Below are 12,639 nucleotides of genomic sequence, written 5' to 3'. Positions count from 1 at the left end.
GGAAGAAAAATACATTCTCTTTTAATCTGACCACAATATTTTTTGGTTTTGACAGCATAACTTCAGCAACTGAATTAATATATACTGTATAAACAGAAGTAATGTATTTTCACTTTTTTGTATGGACACTAAAGAGCAGTTAGAATATGTATGTGAAGGACCTGTGCTATGTAAAACTCAACTCTATAAAAATGCAAATAATGTTTAAGCTTGAAACTACAGCAAAGGACTGAAAACTAGAAATTCCTCACTGAATTTTGAATGAATATTTCCTTTGATGGACTGAAAATTATATGAGATTAACATCTAGAATGCTGGCGCAAACACCCTGACGTGCTATTTTTGCAAGTTTTCTGGCATCCGTAATAGGTGCTGTGTGTCCAATCAGCTTTATCTGCGCTTTATCAAATTCATCCTTTCAAGCAGTCTCCTAAAAGGGCACTAAAAAAGGAAACACCTTATAGTCCTTATTAAGGGCTACAAACCATTTGTAATGAATAACTTGTAATAAGAAGTTATGAAATACACTTTTCACTGCTAGTATTACCTTACAGGAAGTCGCTAAGTGTGTTATGCAATTTTTAACTGGGCTCAGATCTGTTTTGACATGGTACAGCAGTGAAGTCCTTTTGTCTTCATGTCACATAAAGTAGCACTCAGAAACAGTAGGCGGTCTTTACTCTAATAACCTTGTCAATTCTGAATGATGCATAGGTGATATCAAACAGACTTTCTGTCTGCAGCCAGTAGTCGGAACAATGTGCTTCCACAGCACATGGTACTTCAAATAACGCATCCAATGCAGAAAGCAAAGAACATCAAAGCATCCACTAGACACTGAATATATACAAATTTAAAAATACTTATTACATAGCAGAAAACACATCTGCTCTTAGATTCAGACTAAATCAAAATTCTGACTTGGGTTTCCATTGGGTAGACGCACCATTACAAGATACTAAAACCAATAGGCTTGATATTGACACCAGGGTGATGGGTCAGTTTTCATTTAATCCAAAGTTTAGTCTAGCTACTTACATCTAAGCAACAATGACACTTTGCTGTTTCACATCTTTCTTTTTTAGTATTCTACGCACAATCTTTAGTTCAGGATTAATATTTTACCTCTGTGTTTATCAGTTAAAACACCTGTGAAGGAAAAAGATATGAATGTATCATTTTCTCTTTATATACTGAGCATCAAAAGAAACTTATCACTTATAACTGCACCAAATTCACAAAGCTATCAGTGAAGTTAAATCTTTTTTATTCAGCAGGTGTGCTGACATTTCATTGAACAGACGTGACATAGGTAATCCATTTTACTGATTAACATTCTTCATCAGCAGTTTTGATCAAAGGGGTGTCGTCCGTGAAAGCCATTGGCTAGATGCGTGTGTGGACCATACTAGCTGTACATGGGTGATGCATGATGCTCTGCAACAGGTTACAAATGATATCTTGATCATTTCTGTCCTATTCTTCTTGTAGAGCCTTGACAAACATACACTTCTTCGATGTTCAACAGGGCTCAAGTCTGGTGAATAGGGTTCATGTGATATGTCAGGATGAGCTTGCATGAAGGGCAGGAAATGAGGTCCAAAGACATCAATGAAATGCCATGCAGTCAGGTTGCAATCAATCACTACAAGTTTTGTAGCGACAGTCCTACCCAGACCATTGTACTTGGACTTGGCATTGATGGGTCTGTTACACCAGTAGTTATAAGTTACCATCAGGGCGCACTACACAAAAGACAAATCTGGATTCAGCGCTAAAGATGCGTGTGTGGACCATACTAGCTGTACATGGGTGATGCATGATGCTCTGCAACAGGTTACAGATGATATCTTGATCATTTCTGTCCTATTCTTCTTGTAGAGCCTTGACAAACATACACTTCTTCGATGTTCAACAGGGCTCAAGTCTGGTGAATAGGGTTCATGTGATATGTCAGGATGAGCTTGCATGAAGGGCAGGAAATGAGGTCCAAAGACATCAATGAAATGCCATGCAGTCAGGTTGCAATCAATCACTACAAGTTTTGTAGCGACAGTCCTACCCAGACCATTGTACTTGGACTTGGCATTGATGGGTCTGTTACACCAGTAGTTAACAGTTACCATCAGGGCGCACTACACAAAAGACAAATCTGGATTCAGCGCTAAAGAGAAAGAGAAAATTTCACTGCTAGTAAGTCCACAGGAGGTTCATCCCTCACTTAATGATCACGTGTGATCATTTGCCCTCTAAAGAATCATTGTTAAGCTGCCTCCTCACAACTGAAATGCCGATATGTGGGTTGTTGCAACCTTGTGTTTCTTTTGTGGTAGAACTTGTAGAGGTAAAAGCATGATGATTTATCAATCTTGACCAGGTATCATGACTTGTGTTGTGACTTGCCAGGCTAAAAATTGTCAGTTGTGGTCACCCTAGATGATGAGCAACAGTGGATTTACACAGTCCGGCCTCCAACACCCATAAGGCATGAAAGCCCTTTTTTTCTAGATACTGTAAGTGGGAAATACCAGTGCATTTTATTTGTTTTTCTGAAACTAAAGCCTAGATTAAGATTAGATTAAGGTTAAAGACTTTTTCTGCAGGTGAGACTTTTCTGCAGGGTGAAATAATATCCAAAATCCATGCACTTTTTCCAAAAACAAATATGTCTAAATAGAGTGAATATTTCTTTTGATGCAAGTGGGCGTTCTTCTACCACGTAATATCTGTTAAAGTGACACATTCATGCAGACACTCAAAGGAGAGACAAAGTGGCTCTCTCTTCACTCTCAATGTTTTCAGAATTTAAAGTTGCAACTTAAGACTTATCAGGGCCTTAAGTTTATAGGTTGAAATGCAGAATTCTGAAGATCATTTGTAACACTTGGCTGATACAAAAACATGATGAATAACTTGGGATTCTAACAATAATCTCTTTCTTAACCTCTCACCTTGACCATTGATAAATTACACTTACTGCAAAAAAGTGTTTTATCTTGGTCCTAGAACAGATTCTACCAGAATTAACATGTCTGGCAGGGTCATTCATAAAACCTGCTGACATAATAGATCATGCAGTTCAGAATACTTTAAATAAATGTCGTTAATAATGGAGGTTGTTCTCGGAAATAAAAGCTATAATAAGATGATGTAGAATAAATGGGGAAATCCCCTGAATTTCAAGACTTTTTTATAAAAGCTTTGCAACCGATATTGCATGTAGTTTGTGTTATTAATCTCCATGAAGACATTACGTTATTTAACAAACTTGACTTTACAACGCCCAGGACCTGTTTAAACGTCTCCATTTTTCTTCCTTATGCGTCACCACGTGCACTGAACTAGAAGCAAATGTATGGATTAATAAATCCACACAGACCATATGAAACTAAAACATTGAACCATAAACATGGGTTTGTAATGTACAGTTAGTTTGAAAAAATCACTTTTACATCAGTCTGGAGGTCTGAAGAACAAAATAACAACACAGTGGTCTTCATTCTGAGTTCAAAAATAGAACTCGGAGCAAACATGCCATATAGTAGCACTGCTGTCAACACATTAGAAACTGTGTACCTGTGTGGAGGCTGCATTGGTTCCATCAGTCACCTCTACAGTCATGTTGTACAATGACTTGTGCTCTGCATCCAGTGGCTTTGCAATGACAATCGTCCCCACGCCTTTTTCAATGTCAAATATGCTGTCATAGTTTCCACCTAGGGAAATTCGAAAATAAAAGCATTCATGACTGTTGAGAGCTTGATAATGAAGACTGAAATAAATACATTATCATTCCACACATGCAATGCTGAGCTTATAATGTATCACTTGAATTAAGAGGGAAGGGGGAAATAGAAAAACCCAGAGCAAAGACATGTTTCTCCTCCATTCAAAATTCAGAATGTGCAATTTTTCAAGACTATTTTTATCATTAAAAACAAATTTAGAGGAGCCTGAACTCTGTATAAGCACTGTGAAATGGAACTTTAGAAGTGAACTCTGTTACTGAGCAGAATCTCAGGACTGTAATTGATTCACATGTGGGAATGCAGATAATTCTATGGCAGGCTGGGATAAAAGAACCTTAAGAATTCACTGCTGTCAAGGTATTAGGCTGTATGGAGAAAAATAAGTTCAAAATTTACATAAAAACAAACAAAACCACAATTTATATAAATCCAGTACATGTTGCTTATTTGTAAACTGTAAAACCTTATAAATCTGTAATTCTACAAAGTACTTCTAGTAATGCAACAGAAGCATGAAAATGAAAAAAAAAAATCCTCCTTTACAGCCATTAATTTAATTGTACTTGCGAAATTAATTTCCTGGCCATCTGCAACATTTTCAGAAAAAAAAATACATAGAAATAAAAACCTGTAGGTTCATTACACATTTTAGATTTTTATATTCTTCCTAATAGGTACGATGCAGTTCTTGCAATAAACTCAACTGCAGACCTTCAAAGATCTAAAAATGGTTGCTACTTTCTACCTTTGTCTTGATATTAACTACACCGTTTTCAATAATTTACAAAAAATATCCAGTCATTTCCATAGAAACACAATTGCGCAAAACACAATTCAATGCCAACGGGGTTATTGTTGAGATTTATTTTTTGTCTTCAGCATTAAAAGTGTAAAGATACCAGCAGGCAGCGTGAAACTATGCACCCCCTAGCTTAGTTTTGTACTTCAATTCCTGCATCCTATCTTGTAAGACACTGATTTGTCTGTACCTTTCATTAATTGGGTTATCTCAAATGCTAAAGTTTGGCTTGATTTCTTTTAGATTTATGTAGTTTTAAAAAATAGCCATGATTAAATCCATGTGTCATTGCTTTCTGAGTCAAAACATCAAGTGCTCATCATTTACAGAATAACTGAAGAAGCAACCCCCTTGTTTTGCTTTAAGCCTACGTACTGTACTGTATGTGGTTGTCCTCACTGTTTCCTGATGGTAAATAAGTGCATGGCTTAATGTATCTATTTATATTCTGGTTATGACTAATAAAAAGGAAAACACGACAGCAAAACAGGGAGACAGGGAGAAAATGCTTCTAAAATTATTACCGTGATATTAATGTGATAAACAAAATTACAAAACTTTTCTCAAACTACAAATCTAAAGTAAAAACTAATTTTAGAACAATTTTTAGCATTCTAAATTTAAGGTAACATTATGTAACCTTCCATACAGTGTGCTGAACACAACTACTAAAAAGAAAGCACTCTTAACAGCCATATGTTGTAATTTCAGAATGACAAAAAGTCTGCTTAGAGCTGTAAAATGTATTCCAAGTGTCATGCCATTCAATCCTCTATACAGTATCTTTTACACTGACTGCATTACTGAAACTCTCTCAATTTCATGATGCTTTAGTCCTATGATAGCGAACAACATCTCCCAGAATTTATTCTACTAAAACTGAAGCACAACACTTCATACTAGATCATATTTTTCATGGTCAGTAGGTGTGCTGCAGTGCTATAGTATAACTTACCAAAATTCATCTCACACTGTATACATCTGCTGCAATAATAAACATGGTGATAAAGTCATTTTTTTTATTTTGCATTTTAACTTCAGGCTAGGTTTTTGTACACTATGGCATGTACAAAATTATTCAACATCTGGCCTTAAATTAGTAAATATCTGCAGAATGTTTTTCTAAAGGAAATTAACCCACCAGGAGCCAAAATGGAAAGCTTTGGCAAAAGAAACTAAAGCTCCAAGTTTATTTTTAGTTCCACCTAGTTATGTACTTTTCACCCAGATTTAACCATGACAAAAAACCTTAATTAAAAGGCAGTGCCATTTCACAAAACAAATTGATTTAAAGACCTGATGCTCCTTGGTCTTTTTCTGATTTTAAGCATTAGGCTGAATTAGTAGGCTTAATCATTGCTTAGTTTTATGCCTGATGCCACACTACTTTAGTTTTAGCAATGCTGCAGAGAACTTAAAACAAGAAAAGAGCTACTGCTGTTTCATTCTTCAGTGCATTTCAAATAATCTGACCTCAACTCTGCAAGAGATTTAATATATTAAATCCTTGTTTTCTTTTTTTTACTGATGTGTATTAAAGAGTAAACATTTCTACTTAAGATGTACCAAATTTCTTTCTTCACCATTCTCTCACTGTCAACGAGCGCACAATGCTCATGTATCAAATTCTAATTTATATAAAAAGTTGAAAAAGGTAAAGAATTGGGTTCAAGAAAAAACACTACTGAAATAATCTGGTTTGGAGGCACTACTGGAAACATTTGCTGCTGAGCTGTGGTCCTATTCTTCCGAATTATTAAAAAAAAACTTGTTAACCATCATCATATACACTTGACCCTCATTAATTGCTTGCAAGCATGTAATTACCCAGAATATGTAATTAACGTCATAATTCAAAGCGATCAGGAATTCTCCATAGACTTCTGCAGAGCCCTGTCAGAAAAAACACACTGTTGCAGTGTTTAGCTTTGCTTTAAATTGATTTGCCATAAATACTATGTGAAAGACTTTTTAAAGCAAAGGACTATTCAGCTCTAATGACAAAAATGTTGCATTGAAATCAAGCTAAACAATTACATCTGGTTTCAGACTTAAAAAGAACGACAAGTTCTTCAATAAATTACAGAGGGAAACAAAACCCCTTCACACAAAGTAGCTATTAAACACTCTGCTGAACATCAAAATTGCATCCTTTCCTTAAAAATAGATTAAAAGTTCATTACTTTATCCCTACAATGGCAAACACAAAAGGCTTGTTCTCTGTTGCACTAAAAGTTAATTTGGGAGCAAACAGAAATACAAAAAAAACTAATTAATTTACACCTTAAATTGAAGTTAACCTTTGAACAGTTATATCTTTTTATGAGACATACAAATTTCATTTTTTCCTTATGGATCCTCTGAATTCAGATGAAGATGACAACAGGAATGAAGCACCAATTAAAATGTGTTTGTTGTTCAAGAATAAAAAACTCAATAAATCTGTCAACCTTTCTTGCTAGCATCTACTTTAAGGTAGTGACAGAAACTAATTTTCTTCCTCACAAATGCTTGAAATAGTGGTATTGTGAATTATGGCAATTATTATGGGGATAATGTTGGTGAATTCTGTAGTAACAATTCAGAATACACCTGTTCTACTTACAAGAGATGCAGAAATTGGACAGCTTATCATAATTTTGTGCAGTATCAAGTAAACAAGTTGTACTGGTGTTTTAAATTTATACAACTTACAGTAAGTAAAGACATATTAGTAATTTCAATGCATTAAAACACTAATTAAAGGAAACTGTGAAATGCAATTTACTTGAAGAAAACCATATGAAAGATAAAGATAAATAATTAAACATGAACCTCATTCCATTTAAAGTCTAACAATCACATCTGAATGTAACAGCTATATTTAAACAATTATCATAAACACAGGTAAAGATTAAAAACAGACAAGGATGCAAAGCGCAAGTGGAGAATTCAAAAGCATTCTTTCGAGACTTAACTATTCATCATGATTTTCAAGTCACAATCTTCGTCCTCACTAAAGTGAAGTATAAAGCCTTTAGTTGTTACACATTATATACTTACCTTATGTAACAAAAAATAGCCATATTCATAAGAAAGAAAAGTCTGAGATAATTTTAAGGTGTAACTCCAAACTTAAATGGTTTAATTGTCCAGTGATGTGAAATACTCACAGTTACAGACAGGTCTTGGCCAGAGAAATTAATCTGTGATGTTTAGGTGAAGATTTCACTTGCAAGTATTTATTCACTACCTCCTACCCATTTATTTTAATCACAATTTTCCAACTTCTGTCAATAACCTGAGCCCATACACTTATTTGTGTGTGTTAAAAGATCATCCAAGACAATTGCATTTTGTTAAAATCAGCAGAGTGACCATGCATTATCCTACTACCCACAAAACATAATTGCTCATTCAATGAACCAGATAATTAGGCATTGCAAGAAATTTCCGCAGTATGCTGACAGGATGATTGAAGATGACCACAATGTTTAGTTTCACAGACATTGTCTAGCATCTTAAAAGCCACTAATAGAAACTCATATGTGAAAAAAATATACATTTACCTGATTTTTCAAAAACCAAAGTATGACCGATTTAATAATACGTTAACATTTCACAATTTGCAATAGACTTAATATCCTCCTTCATATTTGTTAATATCCTTTGGATTTGCTAGGAGTGAAGTGGTGTCATGGTGATCATCACTACTCACAGTTCTGCCTCCCAGATCTCTGGTCTTGGGTTAACACACTGTCCAATTTTGTGTCCTGCCTTGTGCCCTATGCTTCTAAAAGAGGCTTTGGTTTGGCCACCAAATGCCAAGAATAACCTTACTAGGAATAACTTATAAGCACATTACATTTTTAAGGTTAAAATGATGGGACTACTTATTCTGCCCCTGAAGTTACACATTTTTTAAGACCGAAAGGTTTAATAGATGTATCACAATAATTCACAGGTAAAATTGTTAATCTACTGTTATAAAAGTGATATGCAGACAACTGACATATCCAAAATCTAGCAAATATATCAGCATATTATTTTTATAGATAAACCAGTTCCTCACTTTTATGTTTAGCAAACTTCTACCACGAAAAAAACAACATAGCAACATATACAAACAAAAAATCTAAGGTCAGATTTGTTAAGCCAAAAAAAAAGACGAAGTGCTGTCATCTTCAAAAATGTTACTATTAGACAGCCTGTGTCTATAAACAAGGCTGTACTCAGTTCACCATCTACAGATAGATTTTTGACGAAAACAATAAAGAAGCGTTCAATAATGGTAAAACAAATCGAATGCAGTTCTGTTCGAACTGGAGATACCTTCTGTTGAACAATTCCTGCCACAAGCTGTTTGAAGAATATAGAACATCTCCCGGGAATGTTTGCCACCTTCAAGGTGCGAAGCATTAACAGGAAAAGGGAAGAGAAAGGAAGAAAGAAAATGGTTTAAGAAAAAGAAATGTGAAGCCTGAGTAAGGAGCAAAGGCAAAGAAAGTCACAAAGAAGATAATCAAAGCATGAAAAGCTGGAAGTAAATGCAGAAGGTATATACTTCTCTATACTTACTGTTTCAATGCTTTGTTGGACAAATGAAAAAAATGGATAAAAAAGGGAAATATACAAGATGGTTAAATAAGCTTCAGCTTTAGTAAATTTCCTTCAGTATAGCTTCCAAGAATTATTTTTATTAATTTTCACATCTTTGTTCTCTTGTAGAATACTTTTAATTAACACAATCATATAATCACAAGAATCAATGATGGCTGGGAAGGAAACTGCTGGCAGTTTAAAGACAATCAGGAATACAATCAGGTATCACTTAAAACCATAAGGAACTGTTAAATAATGGGAATGGGATTTTCTGCCCTGTCCTACATTTTCAGTATCATTCAGTAATAAGTGAAAAATCAGGTACAGGCAACATGAATTACAGAGTCTCTGCAGTTTAAGAATGCTAATTGATGAACAAGTTGAGTGATTAGAAGAGAAGTTTAATTTAGTTTCTCATCAAATGAAGTGCTTTCACTGCTTGCTTTTAGTAAACTTGACTGGTAACTGGAAACATCCGTTGTAGATATTAAGATGGAACTGTGTAAATTAATGTCAATTTCTATATAACACGAGTTCTTAGTTACCATGCTGTGGGATAAACTAACATAAACACAGAATGCATACAGTTTAACTTCTTTCAGATTGTTAACAGAATGTTTTGATGGAATTCAAGTGTAGACTGAAAATGAAGGTAACACATAATCCCATTTTGCACTCATGATTTTGTAACAGTTTCTTCCACATTTAAGTGATATTGGTTAAAGGACGATATTCAAAACTTCTTCTTTGCTACCACATTTCCCCTTCTCTCACTAGTTTTTGCTAGCCACAATAATCTTTATCTACCATAACTAAGTGTATTGTAACAATTCTTACCGGTACAGTAGATAACAATTAAGCTGTTATTATTATTAAAATAATATTTTATTCTAATTTCATTTGAGACTAACTTTACCCTAAGATATCATCCCAATTAACTCAAGCAGTAGAGAGTTCTATCATATTCAAAACATGTAGTGGGGATAATAAATTAAGAACAAATTCTCTCAATTGTCTTTGAGAAGAAATCTACTGTACTGTATATCACCAGCTGAATAAAAACTCAAGTATTCAAAATTAAAGATCTTTCCTGAACTTTCATTTTAAATTTGAGCAACTTTATCTTTTCACACACAGAAAGTGAACAAAAACTGAGATACTGTGCATGCCCATGTATGAGAGTACGTTAATCATCTTTGTGGAATTGTCAAATGGAAAGGACTTTCTCCTGAATGACAGCTTAATTAACTTAATTTATTTACTATTAATTAACTGTTCCGACATCCCTAAGCAAATATGGAAAATATTTTATGGATGAATGTACATCCTTTATGTTTAGGGTGGAAGACAGGAGTCTGCATATGCAGTATATGTATTCCAATGAGTTACTGATATGAATGTTAACTAGAGCTTCATCAGTTCACATTACTTCAGCAGATATAATGGTCATATGATTTTTCATCCCACCCTTTTGCAAATAAAAGTCAGTCAGCAGACACAAACACAGCTAACCTGTCCACTGACGTATTAAGAGCAGTGACTGCTGCTCTTACCTTTCACCCAAAGCTTGAAGGGTGCTCACTGTAATATATACAACTGTCAGTTGGGATGTCAGTGTCCCCAAAATGTGTTCTGCTATGTGTACATAGAAATAAATGAGCACAGATACTGTATAGAAGAAGGGATGCTTTAATGATGCCATGTAGTAAATGTAATTCGATGTACTCTTTATTTACTGTTAATTGTTTTATTTACTGTTTTGATATAGATGTAATATGACACATGCTTTTAAAGATCTCCATTGTTTCTCTTATTTTTATACCACTAGACATTATACAGGTGCTGAAAACAAAGAGAGATGCTTGGGTTTTACAAATCTCTTAAAATGCACAGCATTGTTTCCAGTCACAAAATGACCGTGTTTCATAAAACAAACAGCTTTAGTCCTATCAATGGAAACCAAGTTAATGTTGCTGTGTCAGAAAGTCGTTGATCTGAAGTTTGATTTTTTTTTAAAAGTGGTCAAGGTCAATACAGTTTGGTTTTTAATGTTATTTAAGTTCAGCCAAGCATAACAAATAAGAGAATGAACAGGAATGCCTTTTAAATCTTTCTGCTCCAGTGCAGAATTTTGTCCACTGTTTGAGATGCTTAATAAACTATAACTTCTTTTAAAAAAGACATATGGTACTAACGTTTCATACAATTTGTTTTCCAAAGTCTAGCGTTGTCCGAAATATGTTAATCTGTCTTCTTTTGCTCCCGAGGTTTAAATAAGCAGAAATATGAAGCCTGAATCAGAAAGGTAAAGCAAAAATAACAACTCCATCTATGCAGACAAACATCATTTATCCAGGGATATATCCATCTGCTCAACCCACGCACTTTGAAGTCATGACTTAGATTGTGGTATTGTTTGAAAAATATAGTTGCTCAAGTTCATGAAGAAGTATTATTGGTTTAATTTTTAAAAAATCCAGGTAAGCTGCCTTAGTAATACTGCTACTGAGTATAAAAATTCAGATCAAATGATTGACAGTCAGGAGAAGAGTTGACCTAGTGAGAGACAATTCCGCTTGACTCCAGCTGCTCTGGCTTACCAGTGATGTCGAACCACAAAGGCGTGGCTGGCTGCTGCATGGAGACCACCCCCACAATCTCGGATACTTTATCATGCTCCATCACTGTGAAGTTGTAGAAGGGTTCATCAAAGACCAGAGGGACAGGGGATGGCACTGGCTTTTTTATCCACTCAATATGTAGGCGTGCTGTAGATGATTTCTGTGGACGTCCATTGTCTAATGCTTTTATCTGAAAATTGCAGGAAGGTTGTGGATTGTCTGTTAATTACATCATTATAACTGTTTTGTAAAAAGCTTTCCAAAATGGTTACATTAAAAAAAACCAAATTGAAGTACCACGTTTTTGACCCTTATGAAAACACATATCCTAGGGAAAGTAATGAGTATAATTTTATTTTTAATTTCCTTAAATTTAAAAACTATCCGTGAACTTTAGCTGCTTCTTACTGAAGTCTTTAATCTCTTATCTGCTGTTCAGATCCTGCAAGGTGTCTAACCGCAGGGAGTTCACTGAAGCAAGCAAGCAATTTCTTTTTAAAATGTTCTTGCTGTTTTGTTTTAAATGAGAGAAATTCTACTTCTACTTATTAGTACACCAGCCTTTCACATGGGGTTCTAACTTCTATGACACACCAAGATTAATTTTGGATATTTAGAAAAAATTCACCCTAGTCATTATGGTTGTTTTTCTACATTTTAAATGATATGGATTGAACTTTTAAAGTCTGCTCAACCTATTGAAAGTTTAAAGCTAGTTTACATCCTGCAATTACCTAACAATAATAAAACTGCTATTGCCATGTTGTAGAATTAATGTAAGATTTTAAATTCCTCTGTGGTTTCCAAATGCTTGTGCTGGGCCTCACCAATCTGTCAGAGCATACAACCAAACATGGATTCATGTGGGTGGCGTCCTGTGTTTGAACGT

At 34.6% G+C, this 12,639-nt stretch overlaps 1 protein-coding gene across 1 annotated transcript in view; it reads right to left on the bottom strand.

Moving 5' to 3' along the window:
• Positions 1 to 5,513, bottom strand: part of LOC148830470 (protocadherin Fat 3-like) — a 58,277-nt gene extending 52,764 nt beyond the window's left edge. Inside the window, exons 1-2 of the mRNA XM_088919885.1 lie at positions 5,504 to 5,513; positions 3,577 to 3,716 (exon numbers count right to left, since the gene is read on the bottom strand). Coding sequence (XP_088776011.1) covers positions 3,577 to 3,716; positions 5,504 to 5,513 — 150 coding nt within the window. The remainder of the gene's footprint in view (positions 1 to 3,576; positions 3,717 to 5,503) is intronic.
• Between the last annotated feature and the right edge of the window lie 7,126 nt (positions 5,514 to 12,639).

The sequence above is a fragment of the Atractosteus spatula genome, chromosome 7, assembly GCF_055471065.1.
Source record: "Atractosteus spatula isolate fAtrSpa1 chromosome 7, fAtrSpa1.hap1, whole genome shotgun sequence".
Lineage (NCBI taxonomy): Eukaryota > Metazoa > Chordata > Actinopteri > Semionotiformes > Lepisosteidae > Atractosteus > Atractosteus spatula.
This window is presented reverse-complemented; position numbering and strand designations above follow the sequence as displayed.